This window comes from Morone saxatilis, unplaced genomic scaffold, assembly GCF_004916995.1.
Source record: "Morone saxatilis isolate NCDOM2014 unplaced genomic scaffold, NCSU_SB_2.0 Contig1, whole genome shotgun sequence".
NCBI classification, from domain to species: Eukaryota; Metazoa; Chordata; class Actinopteri; family Moronidae; genus Morone; species Morone saxatilis.
In genome coordinates, this window is record NW_023339651.1 from 10,852,437 (window position 1) to 10,868,297 (window position 15,861).

The 15,861-nt window shown below is 38.5% G+C and overlaps 1 protein-coding gene across 1 annotated transcript; it reads left to right on the forward strand.

Annotated features, from left to right (window-relative positions):
* Window positions 1-11,856: 11,856 nt before the first annotated feature.
* On the forward strand, window positions 11,857-15,528 carry nmt1b (N-myristoyltransferase 1b). The gene is made up of 7 exons (XM_035664760.1): window positions 11,857-11,933; window positions 12,058-12,166; window positions 12,405-12,549; window positions 13,655-13,770; window positions 13,921-14,012; window positions 14,857-14,973; window positions 15,116-15,528. The coding sequence occupies exons 1-7, from the start codon at window positions 11,914-11,916 to the stop codon at window positions 15,288-15,290; spliced, it is 774 nt and encodes a 257-aa protein (XP_035520653.1). The 5' UTR covers window positions 11,857-11,913; the 3' UTR covers window positions 15,291-15,528.
* The last annotated feature ends 333 nt before the right edge of the window (window positions 15,529-15,861 follow it).

Here is a 15,861-nt window from a genome sequence, read left to right on the forward strand (position 1 = left end):
GTCTGCACTTACGTAGGTTTCTTCCTAAAACATTAATTATTATTTCATTAAGTCCCTCAATGCACCATCTAGCAGTAACAGTAGGCCTAATTAAGGAGCTACTATCGTGCTACTGGTGTGATAATTCTGGCCATAAACACATTTTAAAGTTCAGAATGTTAGCAGTAATGTTTTAAAGCTGCAAAGTTTGAAGTCATCTATAATTAATTAATTAATCTATAATTTTCTGGAAGTACAAAACCTTTAATTTGCTTTCATAATTTTCTTGACTAAATACTGTGACAGTCCACTGTCAACATTGCATAGTATAGAAATAATGGAGATGGTTTGGCAAATGTAAGAAGCCATTAGATATTAGATAGATTAGATATAGTTAGATACATTTTCTTAAAGGACCAATGTGTAGGATTCAGTGGCACCTATTGCAGTGAGGTTGCAAAACTAAAGCTGAATAACCGGCCAGTTGGCCAGTGTTTGGTTTGTCTGTTTTGGCCAAAAACATGGCAGTTCAACAGTTAAGATTCCAGGGAGAAGAAGACCCGCTCACTCTGTAGATATAAACAGCTCTTTCTAAGGTAACAAAAACACAACAGTTCTTATTTTAAGGTGATACACTAGTTAAAACATACCTATGAATATTATATTCCATTTCTGCCAATAGATGCACCTAAATGTTACACACTGGACCTTTAAGTAGATTATGGTATGTAATTAATTAATTTGGTGTGCATTCGATGCCGCATGGCAAACTAGAAATTGTTTCCTGTTTTGTGTTATTATTCAGTTGTCTTTACTCTGACCCCTCCGCCTCTTCTTCTCTTTGTCTTTGTCAGCAGAGGTTACAGCTTGAAAGGCCTCTCTTTGTCTTTGTAGATGTCAAAAACTGCTCTATACTGTGTGTCTGCGTTTTCTCTGCTTTTTTCCTCCTTCTCTCTCTTCCTCTCTCTCGCTCTATGTCTCTGGTTCTATTATCCAGTGAAGGAAACAGAGCTAATGTCTCCTGCTCCATCACTCTCCGTCCGTCTGTCTTTGTGTGTTGCTCCACATCTTTTACCAATGTCAAAAATAGACCTGTTCACTCCTGTTCCCTCCTGCTCTTTTTTTCCCTTTTTTTTGCCCCCTCTCGCCGCTCTCTTCCTCTCTCTCTCTGTCTTTCAGAGATGTCAGAAAGACATTTGTGTGCTCTGAATGTGGAGTAGAGGTGATGTTTGGATGTTTTGAAGCAGAATTGTCTGTCTAACTGTCTGAATACAGACTGAGACCTATTGATTTCAGTTTTACGGAGGGATCAGAGGCTAATCTGTATGGCACGCACACACAGAATGCACAAAAACACACTTCTTAGCAAAGACCACATGCCAATGTCCCCACGCCCCTCCCATTACAGTAAGTACATGGTCACACTCATAAAATATAAAAAGGCTTTCATGGAGAATCGTGATTCTTACATTGAAGGAGAACTCCCCCACACAAACACACATAACACATACACACATATAACACTTCACTTTGGGTCATAGCGGAAGTGAAAAGCGTGGACTGACACTGAGTACAAAGTTGAGGACTTCATCTTAAAGGTATTTCTCCATGAGCTTGAACATATCTGCTTTCAAACACATATCTGTTACATCTCCCTTGTTTACATTTAGGTATAAAGAACATGCACACAAACAATAAAATGTGTAAAAAAAACAAGCGTGCTTTACTGTATGTACACACATTCATCCATGCATCATACACACAAACAAAACTAAGATGATCGGATGAATTGTCTTATTATTTTCCAAGCAAAGTGATTTCGGAGGCTCCCCAGGCTGAGTCACTCCGCAGCCTGACACTCCCAATAACACAGCTCCTTTTTTATTAATTCCTCCCTCTCTCCTCTACCCAATCCTTCTTTTATTTATTCAGTTCATCTGTCTATTCTGCCTCCTGCCACGTTGATTTGTGCTGAAACTCAAATAGAGGAATGGGGTAATCTAAACTAAATCAAACCCCGATTGTCATCTTAAACAGACTTATACATCCGACCCTAAAGTTTTCCAGAAGACTATGACCATGCTTAGTTTTTAAAATGAATTTGAAGGTTGATGTAATAGGATTACAATAAACTTTTGAAAGGCTAGGATTGATTGTAGTGTCTGCGGAGTGGTCCGATTTCTGAAACTAAAGCAGAGAACATGGTAATAATGGGGAATAGGAAGTATGTCTAAGTGTTGCATCTTCTGTCATGATGATTTGTGATGAAATTTGGATGTAATAATGCCCCAAATGGAGCCAAACTGTTTCCTGAACTTAAGCAGAGTGATCTGCCTGACCCTAAGGCTGCTGCTGCTGCTGCTGCTGCTGCTGTCAGAGTGAGAATTGTTTCCCTTCCAACCTCAACTTTTCTGCTTTGGCATTCCTCAAAAACTGGTGCAGCATCCTAAGTTAGGTCACTGGTTGATATAAATGGGTTATTAAATTATTCTGGAGATATTGGTGTCAGGCAAATTTATTTATAAAGTCCTTTTCATAAACAGGCTTGTCATAAGGTTCTTTGCAGAGAACAAAGGATTATAAATGCAGGTAAGACAAGGAGACAAAACAAGACAAGAACGGACAAGAAATAGAACAAAACACTCGCAATAAGAGATGGAAGGACATTGTTGGCAGGTATTAGTTTGCATAGTGATGTTGTATGAAGCAAGTGTCTGTTTTCATATTCTTTTCAACTCCATCCCACATAAGGTACATGGCACACAATCAGTGTGGGGAAGTAATACGAGCCAACAGAAAATAAATGCTAGTAAATTCGGACTGCGGTTGTTAAGCTTCGTCTACTTCTAGCGGCCACTTTGGCAGGTATCCAAATCAGCATATGGAGATTCACTTAAAGGACAAAATTAGTTTGGCGGCTAGAATAATGGAAGTGACTGATGTAGTTTGGAATGCACAAACCACTATGGACAAAATCCAAAAGAAGATTTGTTTTCTGCTCAGAATATAATCAAGTAGGATAGGGAGTTTATATAGATGCATGAATAGACACAGCACATACATGCTGGTAGATTCATTTCCATAGTTACAGATGACAAATGTGTTCTCAATAACAAATATCATGGAGAAAGTTGTTCCACAGAGGACAAAAGTTTAATTGGAGTTTAAAAGCAAAAGCAACTCACTATTCATATCTTTATGTTTTCCACTTTAACAAATGTTACAGGGATATCATAGTGGTATCAATCTTCTCATCTATCTCTCGGCAAGAAAGCAAACAAGCGTATTTCCCCAAATTAACTCTTTTTAGTTAAAACATGAATGCATTTTTGTTATCAATGCCTGTGATTATGTTTAAATAAAAGGAGAAACCTTGCAATAAGACAAAACAGCTCTATGTTGATCTGTTGGGAGTTATGATCTAAAATCTGCCGAGTTCTGAGTCAGATATTGAAAAATGCACTGCTTGTTTTCATGTGATGAACTGAAATTATTCTTGCGGTCTGAAACTGAGCTGAGCAGCTATAAGGATTAACAGGTTGTGACAGCTAAGAATACATTACAACAGTGAAATGGTGTTGAAAAAGTGTTTCAAGTGAAAATGTGTACTTTGAATTGCAGCAAATTGTATTTCTACTGTACTTGTTAGTGATGAATTCTCTTTACAAGATGTTGCTGCATCACATCCATTTATACAAACTGAGCTCATTACAAGTGTCTTATTTTCTACTTGACCGGAGTTTGGAAAAACAACATTATTTTACAGTACTAACACAGTGATGCACTTTTTTCGCATTTGGATTTATTGTGGCCTAATCCTTGGCAGTGATTTTTCCAAAAAAGATACATGCTGTAGCTGTAGTTTTGTAGCTGTCAGGGAGACAGTGCCCGAGGGATTGAGCCGGGGCACGTATCTTGTAACAGAATATGAACGCTCAGCTCACACAACAACGTTCTGATTCAGTGTTGTGAAACAGAAGTCCCTCATGTGGTGAGATGAAATCACCCGACACCAAAGGACTACCCTGTGGCATTAAAGTCCTCTATATTTAGACAGAAAGACATCTTCATTAATGGATCAAACTTACGAAACACTGTGACGCCACATGATCGGTTTTTAAAATTGTTTGTGTACCTTTGGGTATATTTACTGAATATTAATTCCTTAATTGCGCAAATTAATCAGTGTAGAGCAGACAGTTTGTTGTACAGTGGTCATAGTTTTTTATTATTAAGAATAATTATAGTCTTTCATGTGCCGTCCTACTGAGTTTTCTGATGTTGGTAGTTTTTGTGAATTGGCACTCTCAGCCAGTCACATTCCCTTTCAGAGAGGCGGTTGTCTTCATGTCACAAAAATGTGATCATTCTATAGGTGAAACCTAGCTTACTGTACATCCAAGAGGAATTAAAGCTCTGCCATGTTTCCAATTATAGCCTTTCTTAATCGGCTTATTTTTACGAATCCCATCATTTCGTGGTGTGTTCATTTGGCCCCCAACTGGATAATCTTTATCTTTATTTAATTGTATTTCATGTCAAATGTAATCTGGAATTTCCTTGAGGTTAACATTATTAAATACCATATCAGGCTAAAAAAAAAATTAACTCAAACCCTAACCCAACTTTAGCCTTAACCAAAAACCAAGTCTTAAACTTAAACTTTAATTGGTTTACCTTGTGAGGACAGGCTTTTTGTCCCCAAATGGGAGGTGAGTCCCCATTATGTTAGTGTCAGCAGATATTGTGTTTAAAACACAGAGGTGCCCTGTAGCTCACCTGGTAGAGCACATACTCCATGTACTAAGACTAAGTCCTTACCACAGTGTCATCCTCCCTCTCTCTCCCCCCATTTCATGTCTCTCTTCAACTGTCTATGTCCATTAAAGGCAAAGAAGCCTCATACACACACATACAAACTGTTGTACTTTTTATGTTTTTTCTAAAGACGCACTAGAAAATAAATTACGTTGTGGTTAAAATCCCAGATGTTGGGGACTAACTAAACCCACACAACTTCATAGACCAATACCACCAATATGTCTGTCCCTCTCTGAAAATCAGTTTCCAAGCCCTTCAGACTTTTTAAAAGCAGTTAAAGATGATGAAGCAATTTACTTTTTCTTTAAAGTGTATGTCTTGTTTGTCCTGAAGAGTTATCAAGATTTTTCTTCTATTCAGTTTGAGCCCAATGAAGTTTTAGAGAGGTACAGAGCCAGACGGATGAAGTGTGTCTCTGACACAGAGCGAGAGAGAAAGAGAGAGAGAGAGTGAGAGAGAGAGAGAAGGGCTGAAAGAGAGGAAAGGTGAGATGGAGGTTGCTGGTTGTAGATGTAATGGTCATTATTGTAAAGTGAATGTTTCAATCTCCCACAACAGCCATTTTCTCCAGGACTTATCCCCCATGTCCTTGAACAAGACACTGAGTCCTGCTCGCTGAGTCTTACTGTCACTTTTAACCATGATGCCAGCTACATGCCTTAAATGTAAGATGGACAAAGGCAAAGAGAACTGACAAGTTGCCAATAACACAATATTGAAAGCTAGACTTCTTCTACAACACAATCTGGCACAAATGGAAAGCCAACAGTATTTGCTCAAGGTGAATGCAAATGCTGTTGTCCTGTCCATTCATCAAGGATGGCAACATAGCCAAATAATATCAACAAACAAGGCCCTGCGATTGCATGATTTAAGAGGGAGGGTCCTCTAATCAGAACAAAACCAGGCTTTTCATTTTCTGAGTTGTTGGCAACATCAAAGTAGCGCCCTGGACTCTTTGATGAAAAGATGTTGATTAGGACCCAGAAACCCAGGTCTGCACTAATTCCACTGGCAGGGGAGAGATTGGTGCTGCCTTTTCCAATTTAACCAGAGTTAGACTCAGAGTTCTGGTTTATGGCTAATTTTTAAGGAGTTGTCATGCCCCAGGTTTGCTCACTTGTTGTTCAAATGTTAGAAAATGAAATTCTTTGATGTAAAAAAAAAAAACAAAAAAAAAAACAAGGAATGTATTATTTATCGATTGAAATCTGTTTGCTTGTGTGAAAGTCCCCTGCTTGTTTGTTTTATCACCATGAGGGGAGTCAGTTAGGTGAGCCTCAGGCTAGGCACCTTTTTCAAGGTAGACCTGTCATCAAGTTGAGTGACAGGTGTATGGAAGGAAGTGCATGGACAGTATAGTTCCTGCCCTAAGAGAAGACTGTTCTGCTGTTTCCACAACCTACTCATCAAACAAGAACGCTGATATTGGGGGATCTAAAATTACATTAAGTGATTGCATTTTTGAACATTCAGTGCTGACATTCTTAAAGGTTGGAGAACAAAAACAATTGATTAAAGACACTCACAGTATAATTTCTGAATTTGGCTCCCCCAAGTGGTAGCATTAAAAAAGGCATAGTGAAAGCAATGCACTCCTACATCCACATCCCATCATGGATTTAAGCGATGGACAATGCGTAGAAAAAACAGGATTGTAGGATCCTATAATCACATACTCAACTAATAGTAGCTTTAAATATGTTGAAAAAGGTCATATTATGGATCAGATAGTCATAACAGAAAATCAAAATGCATCATTGAGGTCAGACGCCCTACATGGACCCACCTCCCAGACCTTCACACCTTTACTTTTTTTCATGGTACATAAAACACACACTTTAATGCATAGTAGCACTGAGCAATAATGGCATCGGTTGTAAATCTTCTGCTGCAGAATCATCCAATATAAGTAATTTCTTGTCTGTCCTTTGATTTTGGATTAGTGCCCTGTTATACCTGAATAACCACCCATTTTTGACATCACCTGAAAGGGTTTAGAGGAACATGTTATCCTTCAATCTATATGAAATGAACATAGCTGGAGATACAGTTTTCAAAACAAAAACAAACAATAATGTTATGAGAATATTCAGACAAAAATTAATATATCAAGACATACAGTATATAATGATTGACGACATGACAGCTCCCCAATAGTCAAGCCAAAGCATCTAGATCGCCCCCTGGTGGCCGACTGCAGTATAGGTCGTAAAGCCCACTGCCTCCAGGTTAGTAGATGGGATATGGGATCTGATATAATGTCATTTTTTCTGAAAAAGTCTGGTTTTAATTAGTTATTTAATTAGCTATAAAAAAAAAGGTGTATGAAGTAATGATTGACAGGTGAGCCCCGTTCCCGATTGTTGCCTGTGGAAAGGGTCTCAATCTGGCGGCACTGCTTCTGGCTCCAAAGGATGTGACCAGAGCAAGATGGCAGCAGCTGCATCGGGGATATTTTGACTTCATTTTTGAACAGTGGGGAAAAGTAGAGACGCTGTATGTGAAATAATGACAACTTGGTGTAATTGTAAACCTAAATGCTAAGTGAGCTCAAGTGACACGTTCTTTATGTGAGACTAAATAACTTTTGAGAGAAGAACCAGCACATTCTTCCTCTTAGAAACAAACATTTGAATTAAAAGGAAATAAAATGCACCCTGCATACTCCATTTGACACACTCAGCCATTTTTGCCACCACATCCTTACTTAGTCTGGTATCACCATTAGCTTATGGTTGCTAATGTTAGCTAAATTTAAGTAGACGTTGCTGTATAACAGACATTGCTGAGTCAGTTTGCTGGCAGGTTTTGCCATTTATCATCTATCCTGTAAAACTCACAATAAATGAAACCAGTACATGAAGAAAAAGAAAAACAAAGAAATACAGACAGAAAGAAAATAGCTTCTACTCCTTGCCAATTATCATTCAATTCGCTGATTATTAAGGCTGAAGGCAAACGATATTTATTGGCCTAATCATTCACACGCACTGATTAGAAACATTTACTTTATATTTGGGGATGACTTATTTGACAGTCATGGCTGTCAAATAAGAAGAATTCAGAAGTTAAATGCATAAGTGAGAGAACGAGACAGGGACAGAACAACAAGCTGAAAAAGAAATCTGAGAGACAGTGAGTCAGAGAAACTGAAAGACAAGAGTCAGCAGAGAGAAAGAGAGATGCAGAGATTGTTGCTCATTCATCCAATCGCGCAAACAACAGAGTTACAGACAGTGAGACAGATGAGGGAGACGGGGAAGAAGAAGAAGAGAAAGTGAGCCAAAGCGAGGAGGATCTTGTTCGGCAGATAGATCACAGCAATACAGATCTATTTACAGATTAGTAATGGTTCTGACTGTGTGTGCATGTGTGTGTACGCACTGCACTGAACCTGCAGAACACAGTCACAATTACACAGGCGTTCACACACGCACACAATTGCACACTCACACCTTCACATACACACACTCGCACAGCAAACATACAGGTACTGGTTATCCTTATATTCCCTGAGCAGAAAGCAACAATTTGCCACTCTGCAGTGTGTTGTTGTTTGGCTGTAATAGTGGTGTATGTCGTATTATTGTAGTTGTTTTTGCACCATCTACCGGCCTGGGTCTGAATATATATGGTCATTTTTATTGTAAGCATTTTACGGGGGTTAAGTTTCATTATATGCATGAATATGTTGCAGTAGTACAAAAAGGAAAGTTCAACAAAATCCATACAATCCATCCAATCAGCCAAATGAAAAACATATTGCACTCTGCTGTTTCAAACCAAATCTGTGCCTCGCATCTGGCAACAAGTTATCTATGTTTTAGGGTGAAGGAATCTTTGTGCATCAGCCAACTTGGAGCACAGAAAAATCCTCAAACGAAAAACAAGGCATTTGATGCAGGATCTGGAGCGATTAGGTCCAGAGCACACAGTTATATTTAGAGGTTTTTAATGAGGTGCAGCAACATAATGTCTTCACTTAAAAAAGAGGAGGCAGTGGCAGTGAAGACATTTAAATTGCCTGTCTTTATGTCTGGATCAGTTAGACATTAAAACATGTGTGGAACACCGTGGCAATCATCACAAAAAATCTCAGAGGAAACATCATAGACAAATACAGAGAAAACAAGATAGTTCAATCACACAGCTTATAAATCCAGGATCATCAGTTTGTTCATAATGTCCCTCCTCTCAGGTATGTTGTGAAATGTTTTCAGTACACCAAGATTTCAGAGTTTGATTCATGATTTGCATCATTATAATGGTGTACTATCACATACTCAAGTTTGTTGTTGCAAATAACTTGTCTTATATACTGCAAGTCTTTTTCTTGGCATACTTGCATCCCATTACTTTAAGCCTCAAGAGTAAACAAACACTGGTCACTAAGCACATGCTGATTTTGAACACTCTCTATTGAGAGTGTATTGCAAAAGGACTCCATTCAAACTCTATGCTGGCAGTCATAAAGCCCTAAAATGAGTTGAAACCCATTCAGAGGAGAGGTTAGGATTGTATGAGACTGGAAACAAGTTGGATTTGAAACATCTATTAAGGTTAGTAAGTGGGCAAATGCAGCTTTATATTTTAAAAAAAAGTACAAATTATATCTGCTCCAAATATCTGATGGAGAATGGTTATATAACATTCATGTATATACATTTGTATAGGTTTAGGCTGTGAATCACAGCAGTAATCAGTTTCTCTGATATGACCATGATAGTAAATTTGCTGTCAACATGTGAAGCATGACGGTAATCACCATGGGTGAACTGAAATCATTGATACATAAAATTTGAATTACTTGCTTCTCGACAAAATGGGTAAATAATTCTCCCACATCATGATAAACCTGAGAGGCTCCTTCAGTAACCAAAGAGGGCTCCAGTACAGTTATGAGATAAAATTTTAATGGCCTTTGGGGGATATTGAGTATTTTTCAGCATGAAAAAAAAACAGAAATGGTGCACACAGCTACAACAAAACAAAACAAAAATGAACGCTAGATATAGAGTTAGACATTGATATGCAGTGTACTGGAAGCAGCGTCAGCTCACCAGAGACGTGTTGTGTGTTATTCAATTGGAAATTTCATTCGGCTTTCATCCTCTGCCTTACTGCTGCCTCCAGGGTGTGCAGCTGAGTCGGCTGTGTCATCAGTTCGGTCATCCTGCCTGCATCCCAAAACTTGGTGCTTCCTCTCTGGCACAGTACTGGAAATACAAAGTGAACTGGCCACAAGTAATTAATATGGAACTTGAAGTATGTTGTAACATGTTGAAACACCTGAGCCTCAAGAGGAACATCTTCCTCTGCCCTGTCTTACACTCTGCCTCTTCAAATCATCAGTTGTTTATGAGCTTTGTCAAGAACTTACAGGACTGCGCAATTTCCACTACTTCACCCTGAGAGTTGACAGGTGTTAGCAGCATCCTTCTCCTATGGCATTTAGCTTTCAGTGGCAGGATAATACCACAGTAAAAGCATGAAATAGAGACAAAAATAGCTTCGGGCTCCACTTTATAAATGCAGGCTGCATCTATTTTACATGTGTATTTCATTAAAAAAAAACTCAGATCAAAGGAGATTGGACCATTTATAGCACAAATGGTTATACAGATGTATTAGGTGCACAGGGCTCATGAGGATGCTGTGCAGATTTTAAAGCCCCTTGAGGAAAATTTGTGATTTGTTGTATTGGGCCATGTAAATAAAATAATTAACACACTCCACAGGGACTGCAGTAAACCTCCCCTGGGGTAAACAAAGGAGAACATACACGATACACAATGCAAGACTTTTCACAATTATTATTAGCAACAGCGGCATGAATTATCAAAAGGGAGAAGCTGTGAGTGTGTGGATCCTCTGGTCCAACTTGTTTGAATGTGAACTTGAACTGGTGACTGTTTGAGTTTGAGAATGATCAGCTGAGGGCTGGCATGGGTGTGCTACTCAAACTAAAGTCAGGAAATGTATCAAAATGTGATAATAGAGGTGAATAATGACACATTTTTTTGCACTGTTGCCCTTGAGGGACTATACAAAATTTTGTAGGGCTCAATCATATTTTAGCCTTGCCAGCATTATTAATATTCTTTTAACCTTCACTCCGAAAATGTAAAAACAATACCTTCCCCTCAGTATTTAAAAAATAATACATCTTTGAAAGAACAGCTGCTTAATAAACCATTAATACAGCCAGACAAAAAGCTCCATGGCTGCTGATTCTCTTGAGCACCGTGACGCACAAAAAGCCATTTTTTTCATTTCAACTATTTTAATGTAATTTTAATTTATTTATTTATTTTTTTACACTAAATCTCAAATGTTAGAACAACATAAAATATACATTTAGGATGAGAAGAAGTTCCCAAAAACTTTTCAATTACCCCTCTCTTTAACAAGGAGAAAAAATATGTAAGATCAGAGAATGAGAGATGGGAAATATTGCAGTTGGAAAGGAAAAAAAAATATTTTAATCATGAAATACTTTCTAATCCCATGTTGTTTTGCAATGTATTTTATTTAAGACTGCCTGTGTGTTATCAAAAGCAGTTTGTTCAGTGAAATTTTGTGTACATTTCTACTTGCTGGTCAATACTATATATATAATATATACAATAATATATAAAACATAAATATGCATTTAAAGGATACCATTTGTTCTTGTGTGGAATAATCCTCAACAACTTGAAAATAAGTCCATTGTATGGCCTAACATACTGTACTGAACACAGACATTAATCATCAAGTCCACAAGAGATATAAAGCACTGGAAAAAGTGTAGAATTTTAAGTGGAAGATTATATGGGAACTCTGCAATTAGACAACCTCAACCAATTAAATCTGCTCCCTGGATCAAGCTGCTATACGCTTTAATCTGCCGCAGTGCTCTATTCAGCAGCTGCCTGACATATGAAGACCGTGAGAAGTAATATTTAATTGTTAGTATTGCTCTCAGTTATCTATCGGCTGGGTGGGAGTTGGGTTGGGTGACTGAGGCGGTCACTCTCCTCCCCTTGCTGCTCGCCAAGATAAGGGCTGGAAAACCACAAATGTGTTAGAAAACACCCCATTTCACCCTCAGTTTCAAGGACTAGGACAATGACTGATCCAAACTCGCTGTAAGTATGACAGTATTTTCAGTCCTCTTTTGTTGTTTTTTCAATTAATAAAAAATGAATTCAATAAAAGTGACCCATACAATACACATAAAACGTGATGAAAGTGCACAAAAATTTCTTTTAGTGATAAGAAGCTTACAGAGGATACGAGTGGCAGTCGCAAAGGAAACAAAAAGAAGCAAAAGAAGGAAGATGCCTGGAAACCAGAGGGACCCAGGGACCCCATTGTCATGGTTTGTGTCTTTGTGTGAATGCATGTAGTGATATATGTATGTGTGCTGGTTTGTGTTTGTGACAATGACACTCATAAACATGTCTATTGGTGTATTCTATGCACATCCCACATGAAACAGGGATATGTGTCTATGAAATTATTGGTTTTGACTGTAGGGATCAAGTTGACTTCTGCTGTGTCAAACTGTGGGAAAGATTATAGAGTAACTTGTCCTTGCCTGTCTTGTCCTGTCATAGTTGAACTCCCTTCCAGAGAGCAAGCAGCAGGAGATCCAGAGAGCCCTCCACCTCTTCTCCTTGGGACCAAGTCTGCCAAAGACCCTGCAGCAGGCCAAAAAACACACATACCGTTTCTGGGAAACACAGCCAGTCCCTAGACTGGGTAAGAAGCAATTCCGCTTCCAGCTATTATTTGATGGAATACTCTAAAAGCAAAAGCTTTGGCTCCAACTTATACTTAAAGAAAAAGGTTGGCATTTTGGGAAATATGCTTTTTTGCTGCTGGAAAATGAGAAACTTGATACTACTGTATTATCTGTCCATTAAAAATGAGCCAGCAGCCAGTAGCTTAGCACAAAGACTGGACAGGGGGGGAAAAGCTAGCCAGTGGTAACAAAATCCCCCTACCAGCACCTCTAAAGCTCACTAATTAAAAAGATGCAGTAAGCAATCCTTGAGAAAGACAGTTGATTGTTACCTTGGTATCTGGTGCCACCAACCTCATTATGGAGTTCTCTCTCTTGATTGGATGAAGTGGGAATGGGATACCAGAACATGTATTCTCTGTTTACTGCAGAAAGGAGGGACTTGAAGAGCCGACTGACTCTATACCAGTGATGGCTGTCAGAATGTAGAGCTATTTAACACATTTTTTTTATTAAACTATGTTTTGTTTGTTTAATCCTTATAAAAGCCGCAGTGTAAATATGTTAGCTTTGTTTTTGAGCAAATAAATAGTCCAGCCCACGGTGGGTTGTGGACTATTTCTTTGCGCAGAGCAGTTGCCAGGCAACTAAGGGAGACCCAAGAAAGTTAGAAGGAAGATGTATGGCACATAACATACCATAAAACAGTGAATTGTCATTTCTACACCCTTGCATGGATTAGAAAAACAAGAAATCTTGTAATTAGAGCTTTGAAAGTGCATACCTTTGGACAGAGCCAGGCTAGCTGTTTTCCCATGTTTCCAGTCTTTGTGCTAAGCTAAGCTAACTGGCTGGCTAGCTGTAGCCTTATTTTTAATATGAGAGTATGACACCTTAGTATATGTCGTAGAAGAACATGGTATGGTGTCATCCTCTATACGACATTGCAAACTAGTTCATGGATTTAAAGTAGCTATAAACTAACTTTATACAAAATAAATATATTTTTACTGTTATCATTATAAAAGATTGGAGAGTAGTCGTTTTGAATACCCAAAATACATAAATTATTCACTGTCATTATAACATTGAGAATAAAGTTTTCTTCATACTTATACTCAGGTGACAGTATTGAGACTCATGGCCCAGTAGTAGAGGAAGCCAGTGTCCGTAAGGAGCCCTACTCTCTACCTCAAGGTTTCTCCTGGGACATTCTGGACCTGAGCAGCCCCACGGTGGTAAGTTACTCAGTGTAACTTATTGAATGTACATCATTAGAACCCATATCTAACTCCTGTCAGAGTCTAGCCTTTCAGACGTAAGAGTAGCAATGTGAAGTTCAGGAAAAATTTTAGGCAAATTCAATAGTTTCCCATCTATCTTTTCAGTTGAGAGAGCTATGCATTCTACTAAATGAGAACTACATGGAAGAGGATGACAACACTATCAAATTTGACTTCTCTCTGGAGTATCTGCAATGGTAAGCTTCAAGCAGGTGCATTTAGTCACTATTGATTTCTAGATCTTTTATTAGAAAAACTTTGTTTTTTAACCTTTCATTCATCTAGTGCAAACTGACTGAGTGCACATTCTCTGTTTCATTTCCGTTACGTTTAAAGCAGTAGTTTAACATTTTGGGGAAATATTTATTTGGCTTCTGACAGACAGTTAGATCTGTTCTAAATATAAGGCTACAGGCAACCAGCGGTTAGCTTAGCTTAGCACAAAGAATGAATAGTAAAAAAACAGCTTGCCTGGTGCTGTTATATGTTGTTATTATCAGTTGATATAGTGGAACTGATTTTGTCAACTAACTCTCTGGGGGAAAAAAGCGCAAAACCTTTTTTCCCAAAACGTCAAGCTATTCTTTTAATGTTAATTCACACTTGCTATTCAAACTGCTACGTACAATTACCTATTTATTTTAGCCTCTGAGTGAAAGGAATTGAGGCTCAACAGGAAAGCATAATTCTTTCCACTTGACATCTTGACCCTCCAACACACATATCAGTTACAAGCTGACTGCTCTTATCTCTTCACTAACACCTTATCTTGATTTGCATAAATGGTATCTCCACCTTCAGGGAACACTTACATCAAAACATAATAACATTTACTTTGAAAGGAATAATTAACATAAGCATTCCACGATCTGGCACAGGTCTCTGGCCCTGAGGTGAAAGAAAGCTGCTGTATTCATTCAGCCTAGTCGTCTCATGCTTGCTTCTTTTATTGGAACTTGTCCTTAATCAGAGTTTATTGAACTACCCTTGCATTTATTCACAGAGTTGTATTGCAGACAATGTCATTCTTTCCCTCTTAAGGGCTTTACAACCTCCTAACTGGCTGGCCCAGTGGCACTGCGGTGTGCGAGTAGACATCAATAACAAGTTAGTCGGCTTCATCGCTGCTGTTCCTGCAGATGTGCGCGTATATGAGATGTGAGTACCTCATAAATATATACAAAGATGTGTTTACGGTGATATCTGATGAGTAACATTAATATTCACAGTCCTTGCCAGCACAACTGTAGCAATTTTCCTGTAAAGGTCTCAAAGCAAATGCTCAAAACGTGTTCTGCAGGGAGAAGCGGATGGTACAGGTCAAATTCCTGTGTGTTCATAAGAAGCTGCGCCTCAAGCGAATGACTCCAGTTCTGATCCGAGAGCTCACCAGACGGGTCAACCAGCAGGGCCTCTACCAGGCTGTCTACACTGCTGGCATAGTGCTGCCCACACCACTAAGCTCCTGCAGGTAGTACCTGCTACACAGACAATGACTCACACTTCACAGTGAAGCCACAATTACCGTTTTTAAGGCCCCTGAATGGGTTTTGACGTGAACACACATGCTTTATTTACTCGTTTGAAGCAGCAGAGTGCATTTAAACAAAGGTCATGTCACTTATTTCTGATCACCAATAAAAATGCGATGACAGTCGTGGGATTATGGCTCCAGGCCACTGTCAACCAAATCTGCTCAAACCACACCCACCCAGTCCAAACCACACCCACCCAGCTGAGGTTTCGTAGTCTAACTCTAAATAAATAATACGGATAGATGTTTTTAACCCCAAAGTTAACTTTGATAATGGCTTATTATTAATGAATATTTAATGTTATAATAGATAACACGTTTTTTAGGTCTTTCCCACAATTAACAATTAGTGTTACCTACTGTATCCCTAATTAGCAAACATGCAGTCTTTATTTTTAGTACACATATTTATTCCAATTAGTACAATGAGGGCTACAAATTAGCTTCAGTTAGGCACTATATATATATATATATATATATATATAAACATATACACCTATACATCAAATCCC